At 37.9% G+C, this 13007-nt stretch overlaps 2 protein-coding genes across 2 annotated transcripts in view; one reads left to right on the forward strand and one right to left on the reverse strand.

Moving 5' to 3' along the window:
- The window catches only part of LOC144451958 (large ribosomal subunit protein eL34-like), a 95194-nt gene that overhangs the window by 23229 nt on the left and 58958 nt on the right, over window positions 1–13007 (reverse strand). The window lies entirely within an intron of this gene.
- LOC144451956 (transcription factor 7-like 2) overlaps window positions 7050–13007 on the forward strand; it is a 73989-nt gene continuing 68031 nt past the window's right edge. The window contains exons 1-3 of the mRNA XM_078142882.1: window positions 7050–7343; window positions 7430–7519; window positions 7715–7825. Of these exons, the coding sequence (XP_077999008.1) occupies window positions 7155–7343; window positions 7430–7519; window positions 7715–7825 (390 nt within the window). The 5' untranslated portion in view covers window positions 7050–7154. The remainder of the gene's footprint in view (window positions 7344–7429; window positions 7520–7714; window positions 7826–13007) is intronic.

Consider the following 13007-nt stretch of genomic DNA (forward strand, 5'->3'; position numbering starts at 1 on the left):
GTGATTGGAACATATGGTAATGGTATTTTCACATACAAAACTGACAAGCCCTGACAACATACGATGATAAGGGAGGAATAGAAAAAAATCTAATAAACAAGAGCGGTGAGATCAAAGGATAGAAGTGTAAACAACTAAACAATACATGTTCTGTTTCACTGGTGAAGCTCTCGGCTGAGAGGACAGTTCCGATACACTATTCGTCAGCAGCGATGGACTACAGTGTTCAAGACTAATTTCTTCGCAGATGTCGACTATGTGTTCTGTAATAATACTAACACAATTTTCGGTGGAGGTGATACATTGTCAGGTTTTTTTTTCGGGAAAAGGAAAGACCGCGTTGGGGAAAGAGGGCGGAGTATATAGTTACTGTACGGATAATAGCGTAGAGGTAGTGAGAAAGACGTACATACATATCGTCTCTATTCAAGAATAAACAGTCTGAAGTTTGAATACGGGCATTCCACTGGGACCAGTTCTGTCGGGAGGGTTTGATCAAAGATTTGTCGTCCAGACACTTGCCCAATAATTTGATTCAAAAGACATCAACAAAGAAAGGGATGTTCATTCAAATTTCGTAATATAAAGATCCGTTTGCTAGCACACTGGAGTAAGTGGTGGCGTACTGAGTCAAGTTACTGGGCCCCTAAGGCTCCGACTCTCTCTTCCCAACCATTCAAACTCGTCGCCCGGTTTTAACGGACTTATTTTTAAGCTTTAAATATATTTACCAAAAAAAAAAGAGTTGTTTGAAACTTCGAACTCTAAAAATATTTGGCGATGAGCCAGGTATCTGTGCATATTTAGAGGTTGCATAAAAATCACACTGATCAACACATACACATTTTTTTAAAGTTAGGAACTCAGATCTGACTGGCCACTGTGTGGTCACTAAATAAAAACAAATGTATATATAAATGACGAATGTTTGTCAGTTCTCTATCTCACTCTCTCTCCTCTCTCTCCCCATCGGTATGTCCGATGTTTGTCTCTTATCTTCGGTTTCATTACCATCGATTTATATGTGTATCTGTCGCTGTTATATTTCTCGCTCTGTCTTTCTCTGCTTCTCGTCCTTTGTTCGTCTTTAATGTCTAACTGATGTTAGATCACCCCTCTCCATTCCAAACATTACAGTAAGTGTTAACAAAACCATTCACATGTGTATATTAACGATTGTATTACCTAGTTTTTAGTAATGTGTACCCATAAGTCAGTTCACCATCATATAACATATCCACTATCTGCCTAGTACCAACCCACCTAGCTACCTACTACATACCCAGTACCCACTCAGCTACCTGCCTGCCTGCATGCCTGTCTTAGAACTGCCTGTCTACCTACCTACCCCCCCCCACACACACACACATACATACACACATACATACACACATACATACATACATACATACATACATACATACATACATACATACATACATACATACATACATACATACATACATACATACATACATACATACATACATACGTACATACATACATACTCAACTCAAACTTTATAAACTTAGATAGAGGAGAGCAATTTAGATATATACTACAATCAAAACATAAGGATATTATAACCGCTCTCTACATATACCTAGATGATACATGTAGTCAATAGACACACACTAGAACTACTGTATATTTTAATATTTATATTTCATAGATCATTATTAACTTTATTTTGTTTAAATACCAAATTAGATATGTAAAATTTTCTAAACGGCTAAAATAAAGTGTTATCTTATCTTATCTTATCTACATACATACATACATTCATTCATTCATTCATTCATTCATTCATTCCGTGCAGTGTCACCATGTCTCGTATGTACAAATAACGGTACTTTCCCGTGTTGTTTATTAGTTTACTGCTCATATCAACACAAGATGCATGGACATTTAGTCACCTGTACTCCATCAAGTATGGAATTACGACCCTCATGTCCATTTACGTAACATTGTTTTTTAATTTACGACGTGTACCTAGTGAAGATGACACTCGTTTATAGCCGCTAACGGGAGAATCACAAAGAAACCATTCACGTCAATAGACCTACCATTAAACACGTCCTTGGGAAAAAAATTAAAAGCAACAAAAAAAGAAGACAGTATTCGAGTGAAAGAAATACGAACAAATTCCATTCACTATCACAACGTGGGTTTATACACACAGTGCACAAAGACTCCGACGGGACAAAAATGCAGTAATTATTCTTGAAGACAACAACAGTCGAAGCCTCCTGTGAGATGAGATGAGAACCACCTTTTCTCGACCCATGAAATATCCTCAAATGTAACATCTTACAGCCAAGGAAAATAAGCTTATATACTTAGTACCTAGTTTCAGATCTTTATTTCCATTTGTCACCTGAAGATCCAAAACCACAAGGGGTACGTACTATTGCTTATATTGCGATCTTACGAATCCTGCTGCTACAAATGTATCAATCTCTATACTACTAGATATAACACACTATTGCCTAACAGGTGGGAAGTTATAGTCAGAACGTTGTTATATTTAACCCGTCGACAAAGAAACCAACAATCTAAGAAATCCTAAGTGTCCCTATGTCCAAACCCAAGTCTTAATTATCCTTGATCATGCCAAACCTTAGTATTAGTGCATATAGTGCTAATTCCACCCCTCTTCAGATTACAAACAGTTTTCAGGAAAGTTTCTCTAACTCCCAAAAATAGTACCCCCCCCCTTTTATTATCGAAAAGGGTCAACCCTTTTTAAGCCACGTGAGAGTTCTTTTTCATTTAGTTCATGTTTAGGAAACCATCAGTTATTACAAGGGGGAGGGCCGGGTAAATCAAGCCCGGTCTGTGGAATACAATGTGACCCTCCATCAATTTCCTTTCTCTAAAATATGATCCTTAAGCCGAACTAGATGACAACTGACAACCATGACCGAGGTCAACATCTCCACTCTACCACATTACCCCCTATATTTTGCCACGCTGTCCCCCTTTACATTCAAGTTTCACTGACATGTTGTGATAATACTTTATAGTGGTGGCAGTGGTGGGATATGGTAGCAGTATGATTTGGAACCATTTGGGATCATGCCAAAATCCCAAAATAATCATGAAGAGCTAGATAAACTAGATATAAAAAATGTGACCGCCCCTAATTTCCATTTTCTAAAATATGGCCCTCAGGACTGATTTGTAAAAAGTAACTCCATTTATTCCCCTGGCCCTCTTCCCTTGTAATTACTGAGGCTCCCTATAGTGAGCTGTAAACGGTGGGGGAAGCCCCGGGGGGAGGGAGAGAGAGAGAGAGAGAGAGAGAGAGAGAGAGAGAGAGAGAGAGAGAGAGAGAGAGAGGGAGAGAGAGAGAGAGAGAGAGGGAGAGAGAGAGTGAGACAGACAGACAGACAGACAGACAGACAGACAGACAGACAGACAGACAGACAGACAGACAGACAGACAGACAGACAGACAGACAGACAGACAGACAGACGGACAGACATAGACAGAGACAGGCAAACGGACAGAAATTGTGTATGTGTATGTGTATGTGTATGTGTATGTGTATGTGCATGTGTATGTGTATGTGTATGTGTATGTGTGTAGTGGGATTGGGGTGTACCTATCTTTATGCGAAGTAAACTATGGGAGGACTCGAGAGGCCATTAATCACTTTATTCCAGGAATAATGTGGCTGTTTAGAGTGAAACACAATAATGTTAAACTAACAAAAGTTAAACTGACAACACATGGGCGTGGAGTGTTGTACATGTGAGTTCTCAATGCGAGTTGGGTTTTTCAGCAACTTGACGAGAATATTTATAAAGTGCCTAACAGTACCATAATGAATTAAAAGTGTCAAGTATATGTCAAACCGATGGAAAACTAAAAGTGAAAGAAAATATTTGAATTATTATATTATGCAGTAGTTGGATATTCGAATTGGTCGCCTGTATGTTCACCACGTGACCTCGACAGGTACTGACGTGAAAATGAAAACTAGGTTTAAGAAGTGACGTCACAAAATTAGTTATTTATCATATACAGCAACAAAGTAGTCAACATACCTATCTATTGTGGTGTAATGATGACCCAAGGAATACGACCCGCTAACTCACACCAATGTGAGAGATTGCAATGGAAAAGTGTGAATAACATTCCCTGTAGAGTGAGCGTTTAGCTTGTAGGTGTGAATTGCCTATCACACGAGCCATTTTGTCCCAAGTCCTGTGCTGGCTCGTGACATAACATAACCCCGTGGACATAATACGAGACAATTTCTTCTGTATACTTGAAAAAAAACATGTAACTTGATAACTTGAGAGAGAGAGAGAGAGAGAGAGAGAGAGAGAGAGAGAGAGAGAGAGAGAGAGAGAGAGAGAGAGAGAGAGAGAGAGAGAGAGAGAGAGAGAGAGAGAGAGAGAGAGAGAGAGAGAGAGAGAGAGAGAGAGAGTAATTGTAAAGTGGGAGACTTACGTGCAGGATTGATGCGAACGGTTGTCAAGAGCTGTGCCAAAAGCGTATTGTTTTGGAAGTACGGGCGGAAACATTAACACTTTGTTGCTATGGCAACGTTTCTAGACTTTCGCACCTTTGGCCACATCTATCAATTGTGAAATATCCGTAAGTACAGAGTAATTATTACTTTTTAGCACTTTACACCAGTGACAGTCAGTGTAGCAGAAGTCTCAGTAAAATGCATTCAAAATTCTTGATTACCGTTTATTTTCCCTTGTTTACAATTGTAATAAAACTCACCTGGAATATTTTTAGCATTATTGCAGTTTCACAAAAAAAAGGTTTGTCATGAAATTTAGTTATCAGTTTGGATGAATGAAACGTTTATGTGAACAACAACAACAACAACAACAACAACAACAACAATAACTAGTACGCCAACTACATCTTCAAAGAAATAACAAATAAGTCACAAGAATAACTTATTTGGATGTTACCGCCAAATTCTAAATACATAACAACATCCTGAATTTCGTGCACGAACGTTAACAATATACCGGTGACCCATATAAATTGCTGACGATGCTATCGTAAACTGCGCAGTTTGAAAAGGAAATGTGTGTTGTGTCATAAATGTGCAGAAACGTGCGTTTTCGATGTCATACGAAATACCCAAGTCAAGACACACAAGTGACACCTCCCCACCGAGCAAATCTATAAATGAGGGGTATACCTTATAAATTATGTGCTGAATAAAAGGGGTTGTACATTTCGTTTGTATTTCTGTTAATTTCATTTTAAGACCAATATTGGAGTTAGTATGAGAGTCCGCATGCGCACAATGTATAATAAGCCATGATACCAGATTTCACCCACCATGTTCACGGTCACGGATTTCTGACAGCTGCTAGCTGGTTGTGAGTAAATACTTCACCAATTTCTAAAACTCGCCCCGGTATACTATCGGCTTTTCGTTCTTAACTTGAACCTGGATGGCTGAAAATACAAACAACAATATTCACTGACTGATGAATTAGGTCAAAATGTTATCTTTCATTTCATTTAATTTCAAGTTATTTTAGACCACTTCGCATTTGCCTCAGAAAGGAGCAGTCCTACATGGTGACGCATTCGTAAAGTATGTACTGTATACAAGTTCAGACATCATACTATATTGGCACATGCTGGCATGAGAGAAAAAAAGTTTAAAGTTCTGTGATCCAAGGTTATTGAAGAGCCTTGAACTTCTGAGAGTCTTGACAAATAAACCTTCTCAGTCCCAACAATGATAATTGATCATTGAACAAACTTGAACTTCACGGCATTTCGATAAAATCAAAGTGTTGTATACATGTATCACACTCTATGTATCAATCGAGTAGAGTGGTATCGTTGACAGGCATGCAGTTCAATAAATCGAAAGAAAATTGAACTTCAATGTCGCGAAGTATTAAGCATACTCGTATACTCCATCCATCCCTGTCCGACAGAAACACTTAGTTCATTGGCCGGGGAACAATGCTAACAACGATGATTGGGAATGTAACTGGTAAGGCCATATCGTCATCCTTTATATGTTGCTGAAAAAGAAAATTGAAAAAATAAAAATGAAAAAAAAAATGAGAAAATGCCCCAAGAGTTGAACGTAAATGCATGCATGCACAATATCACCTCTTCATATCGGAGTATCCATAACTGGGTTTCCGACAGCTCAATTCCCTTATTTTCGACTAACCGAATACATCTCACCGAATACACGTTTTGAATCATGGTTTCTAAGTTAAATTGTCGTGCTCAGAATGACAGCATTTCGACGTGATACTGTACTAATAGGCCTCGGTATCTAGAGCCGAAAGTACAGTAGCCTCGGTCGACTCGGCCGGCTGAGCGACTACCTCAGTGAAACACCCGACTAAATGTGACCTGACTGTGCACTCACGGTCGTTACAATAATGGGATAAATCGATTCATTATTCATAGTGCCGAATATATTGTTCGATTTCCAAAGCAACGCTTACATCCAATTGAAAAGACTTTAAATTTAAGATCGTTCAAAATTCGCGCTCATTGCATTGTATTTATTTGATACCACGCGATTATAATCATGACTGTCATTATTTACAGGAAAGAAATGAAATAAAATAGATATGTAAATAAATAAAAAATATTCTGTTGAAATGGACAAGATGTTACAGTTAATTACAAATTATGGTGTGATACAAGTGCTAGATATATGCGGTGAGGTTACTGTTCGTGTGTATCGGCTAGGCCATTTTTTCCTGCAGAAGTATATCCCGTTTCTTTCCGATTTGAAAAGGAACGGGGTGGAGGATGAATACTCGCTGCTCCATTCCTCCACTCAGCTCCGAAGCACTTTTTATACTTTTGTGTATTTCCTTTCAAAAATTATGAAATTTGTTGTTGACAGGAATGCCGAGAACGTACACAATTAAATAATGTGAATGCCTAATTATTACGTCACTATTCATTTGTGAGCTCTGATTGGTTCATGGTTTGACGTGTTGTCGAGTGGGCTGTCAATCAAGGGTGCGGTGAACCCTTTGATGTCATCCAGTCGCCGCCGAGTCTGTACACAAGTTATGTTGGAACTGTACTCGCTGTTTCAACGTGCTGGAGTAGTAACTGGAATTATACACGGAGTTTCGCAGGAAAACTGAGGCCTAACCACGGCTAGATCGCACGGAGTAACAATGCCACAGCAGCCCAGCGATGGTGGGGACGATTTGGGGGCAAGTGATGAAATTATACCGTTCAAAGATGAAGGCGAACAGGAAGAGAAGTCCAGCGAGAGCGTATCAGGTTCAACGGACCAGCTGAACGATATCAAATCCAGTCTGGTGAACGAAGGGGAAAGTTCCCAGTCAAACTCTAATTCAGAGGTGCGTCTTATTCATGCAAACATCGGCACTTCAAGTTTTTCAAGCTTACTAGAGGCTGATAATTGTGTGTTCTTTCGTCCATACAGGGAGGTAAACAGCTTGTACCGGCTCAAAACTATGGTGGGTCATCGAAGGACCGAGGTTCGAAGAAAGTTTCATCCACGGTTGGAGGTAATGTAAAATAGTTTCTTGAGCTTTCAAACTTTACTCATTGTTTTTATCATAACACACCCTCCATACCCTAATGTCTGATCTTGCTATGTTTAAGAACTGACCCAAAAGTTGCAGTGTGTTGGTCTGTATCGCCCTTCATACACAAACATGGCGATGAGTTTGACCCTAATTTTTCACTTCAAACTGCAGGAAGCAAGAACGATCACCACCATACTACAAAGGCCGCGGGCTTTGGTCCTATCCCTCTGCTTCACGGAGATTTGCACGTCCCATACCCTCCAAATGGCTCTATGGTACCGTCGAGTATGGTAAGCGTATGTACAAGTTTGTAGATGATTCGATTATTGTAGCGTTGTCGCCCAATTTACCGGTAACTTTGGCGTTTTTGTGCAGTGTTTTGACTGACGTTGCACCCCATTGTACACGGCATGTACGTTACAAGTGTGGGGTTGTATTCAAACGAGCCCCAAGCAATGATCGTTGAAATTTTTCTTCAGATTGGTTTTCGAGGGAAACGTTCATCTCCGTTTTTGATTTCACAGGGTCAGTGAAAGTTGAAGTCATGATTTGTTGAAGTATTGAGTGTTATTTGGGGTCCTGCAGCTAGCAAACGATCACAGAAAACTAACTGAACTTGACCTGTGTGCCAAGCGAACTGTGTTCAAAATGTGTGTTTGTTTAAGAACACAGCAGAAACCATTCGTTGTATTCAAAAATACCCAACAGCCCTTACGAAACACTCTAAAACAGTGCCAGTGTTTGGGTCTCGTACTTTTATGTTTTCCTCGCGTCAGCAGTCACATAGATTCAAATACAGATATTCAATGTGTAATTCGACTCGAGAGTGCAAGTGAAGTAAATTTGTGAGGCCGTAAAATGGGGATATCCCCGGTGATTGTCAGAGCTGGAGAGGTCATTGTGTTTTCGACGTCGAACGATCGATCATGACTGGGTTTTAGGGAGGAATCTGTCTGCCTTGGAAGCCCTAGGATTATTTACACAAAACTGGGACATCTTTGGGTACATTCTATACGTCATATCAGTAAAATAGGGCTTCCGATGATGTGTCTCGGCTGGCAGGAAATGTTCATATGTAGGAAACCATAAAAAAAACGTGCAGTGCTGCCGTGGGATTTTTATCGACACCCCAGTGTCATTGTCTAGCGAAGCAGGACTTTGATTTCGTTTCAGTCAGTGGGAAGAAAGATATTGCTTTTTAAATTTTAGTCCTAAATGTCAAATTCAAGTATTTTATGGTGCAATTACGTGTTCCAGTAGTTTTTTTTTAATGTTTTACTTTTACGAGTATACACGTGATGCTGAAATGTCACTGCAGTTATTATTAGACCTACAACTTACATGGACCCTCTCTGTTTTGACAATAAATAAAAACCTGCAAACCATGTTTGTAGGAAGGAAAATGTCAGAAAATACGTCCATTTGATACTCACCATGTTCATAGAAAAAATTGTTTTAAAAAATGAGTCGTTTTCTTTGATGGAGTCACCGGGACGAACACACAGTATTTCTTATCATTCTTGTTTATGGGTTCAAATAAGCCAACGGTTTAGATTTAATCAAATAGGCGAGGAAGTCAAGTGTATATTGGCGAAATTTTACCCCTTTCTAAATTATTAAAATAAATTTGTGACCATAATACACATTTTTGACCTGTTGTAATAATTATCCTAGATTTTAATCGATTGAAAGAAAACAAGCAGAAAATTATACACATGAAGAGAAAAAATAGTGAATGGCCAGGTATTGGATTACCTCCTTTTGCCTGCAGTGCAGTTTAACTGTTTGCATGTGACATAACTTTGAAAAGTTGTAACACTTTCAGTGAAAAATGTCCTTGAGAGGAGTGAAGATTTTAGGGTGTCCCTTTCACCAGCCTTAAAAACAGAGTGGCTATATATCTTAGTGATTTATTATTGTGGTGAGGTATCTACTCTGTCAGTCCAAGTCACCATTGCAGTGTATACACTGTTACCAGAACACTTTCAAGTGCTATTTTCTTGAATTCAGTCCACAAAAATATGTCCAAATAACCCTTAAAAAAGAGAAAATGTGTGAATACATAGTACTGTTTTCATTGTTGTTCCAGTGGTTTTAAAATTGTGAGAATTGAAATTTATACTTTCAATTCTTGTGATAATTGCTTTGCCCTAGTTTTGCTACTAATAAGGCCATTAACTTGAATGTATATAAATCATTGAGTACAAGTTGATGATGTGTGCTGGCATTTTTTTTTCAAGGTTGAATTAGTTTCACAAAAAATAATTTACTGTAAATATAGCAATGGTCTATGATATCGTAGTAATATGGCATTGCCCCTTGGTGTACATGTAGAGAACGGAGTGCCAGAAAGAGTTTCGCCTGACTTCGTCTGCAAGCAGGACTAGTAGTATAGAGGATAGCTTCTACGTGAATTGAATGTTTTAGAATTATCTAATAACATGGTGTAATATTTAACGATACCATAATGATATTTTGTATTTTTGTAAAGACATGTCTGTTATTTTATGCGTTTCAAGAGTTTTCATGGTGTCTGTTCATATCACTGGTGCAATTGTTATGAAATTACATTTTACACTTTTTGCCATTTGATACATGCATATTTTGCTGAATCACTGCATAGGTACTCTCTCTGCAGCTAGCTACCCCCAACATACACAAGTATAATTTTAAATCCAAAATTACCTGTAACGTTTTGTGACAGAGGGTGGTGTGCTGATCATAGATCACCAGTATTTTGTCAGATGTGAAATACAATAAAATGTGGATTTGGTTCGAAATTGGCTGAGATGAGACCTTCGTGGAAAATAAATTTATGAATATGAAGTAATCAGTAAATTGTCTGTCATTGTCTATTAACTGGATTGTTCCAATGTTTTGTTGGATTTCGGTCCATCTGATTTCACGTTTCATTGTCATCTGGGTCAGTAATTCTGTATAACTGATGAATTTTTGTATTATTGTAGATTTCCTAAATCTGAAACGGCTTATTTGTCACCAGCTGTATAGGGTATTAGATATATTGTTTATAGGATTTTTCCATGTACTGATTATCCATGTGGAAATATATCAGTGTTGTTTCACACCATGAGGAGAGTGTATGGATTATAAAACATGTAAGTCATGAAGTGTGATGGAGAGCTAAACTTGACAATCCCGCTCTGGGGGAAACATATTTGGTTTTTGATGTTAGTTCTCAGTTATGTTAAGGCATATTTGTATGGGTACGTGCATGCATGGAGGTAGAATCAATTTATGCTGATGCCATGGTGAGTGCTGTGATATACCACTTTTTGCCAAGCCTGAAATCAAGTGCATGTGTTTTGCTTGGTTAGAGATCTGAACTTGACAACCCGCTCAGGGAAACCTTTTTTTGGTTGTGGTGTTAGTTCTCAATCATGTTTGTCCATGAGGTTGGTGAGTGCTAGGAGACACTGTTTTTTACCAAACCTAAAGCAAGTGTGTGTGTTTTTCTTGATGCCAATCATCAGCATGTCATGGTACCATCTAAAACGTGCGTTGTGAAGGTCAGAACAGTCAAAGTAGGGCACGACGAACAAATCTGTCTTCCGTCGACCTTGACACTAAAGTAACCATTTTACAAGTCAGGGAGTCCACCATCATGTACTGTTACACAGGAAATGACCTCCCTGGAAATTCACTCTAATTTTGATTTATTAATGTTTTTGCAGTTTTCAAGGACAGTGCTTTTTTTCTTTTCCATTTGATATAAATATAGGAGTTCTGGAAAGGTTACTTCAGGTCAGGAACAGTAAGTTACACTACAGTATCAATATAGTTTTATGGTCTGTGGTGTTTTGAAGGCAGTGTGTTAAGTTATGGTCTATTGTTGTGTATTTATGTAAGTGTGCTGTCCTAATAGTCCTACACTTGTGTAGTGTTTGTGGTTAGTATTTTGTATATATCCGGTTCAATTTATATGATCGGTCAGTCCTCAACAACTGTATAAATAACTGTGTTATTGTTGACTTCAAAGAGTTCATGTAAATCTGGGAATGGCGACTGGTAAATTTTTATCTTCAGATGACAGTAAGTGTGTTTGTATGGTGGTCAAATGCAGTGCTTGGCCTCATGTCGCATAATTTGGATGACCGATATCAGTGGTGTAACCAGCCTGTGAAATTTTATCCTAAATTACACATTGTTCACTAACAGACACATTTACTATCATAACGATGTCTGTTATTTGTGTCATTTCATCTGGCCGTGAGGCAAAATTTAAAAATATTTTGATCTCATTTTCTTTAGGGTCAGATATGATGAGTTGTAGTTATCATATTTTCTCTTGGTGTTGATTTATATGTGTTATAATAGTCTCTTATTTCAAATTAACAGTAAGCATCACACTACTGCCTATGTTCATATAAAGGATCAGTTTCCTCCCTTGAGCCATTGCAGAATAGTGACCCCCTATGTTACATGTATAAAATTATCAAAACACAACTCATATTTACATAACAATGCCACTGTTGTTATGCAAATTATCCAGTTGAAAGTTATGATTTCTTTTGGAAAAAAAGCTGCGAATGTCCAAGTTAGTCAATTTGGATTTTTCCGTAAAATTTTACAGTAGTTACGTAAAAGTTTTCCTCGGTTCATATTTTCTGATTGTTGTTCGATTTTGTGTTGAAATATCTTGAAATTTGCTTTCAAAGTATAGTCAGTTTAAAGAAGTGTTGAATCCTAATTAAAACTTGAAGAATTTGAAGCAGTTGTAAATGGGTAGGAGGATAGTGGGATAAAATAATGCAGTGTTTTTTCGCAATGGCTGACTACACGGTGCAGGGACATTGAAATAAATCAAGACGAGGGTTGCAAAGTTGTTGACAGTTATGTAAGACAACAAGGTCACTCTAATGAAAGCAGGTTTATAGCCGATAAAAAAAACTGTTGTCATAGTAACAGTTGATTTACAACAGACGTTTTTCTCTCCAAATTTGTGGTTTGACCATGTAGTACATTAAAATTGACCACAGTGTCGTTTATAGTGAACTCTGTATATCTCCGAATGTATGTCAGACAGTAATGAGAGTGGATAACTTGTCTATGTTTTTAGTGAAACATGTAAAGGGTATTATGTCTGTAACTGTATCAGTATTAGCATCGATTAACCTATGGTTAATATTTTCTGAACAAATGTACAAGAGAGGTTATCGAAGTCAAAAGAAAAGGTTAAATTTTGAAGAGTTATTTTTGAAAATATTGTGGCAATGTTACTTCCTGTGATGTCTGTCAACTGTGATGTTTTTCTACTTTGTCAATTCGCGTCTCGTTACGAAGATATGGAGACCTGTTTTTTTTAATTTGAATATTCTCGTAATCAAGTGAAGTTCATTTGATATATTTTTTCATACTTTCAAAATTCATTTCCAGCGATTCTGATCGTTTAACTGAACCACACATAAATATAACCTCTGTACTAGTACATTATATTACATGTATATATTACAG

The sequence above is a fragment of the Glandiceps talaboti genome, chromosome 22 (genome assembly GCF_964340395.1).
Source record: "Glandiceps talaboti chromosome 22, keGlaTala1.1, whole genome shotgun sequence".
NCBI classification, from domain to species: Eukaryota; Metazoa; Hemichordata; class Enteropneusta; family Spengelidae; genus Glandiceps; species Glandiceps talaboti.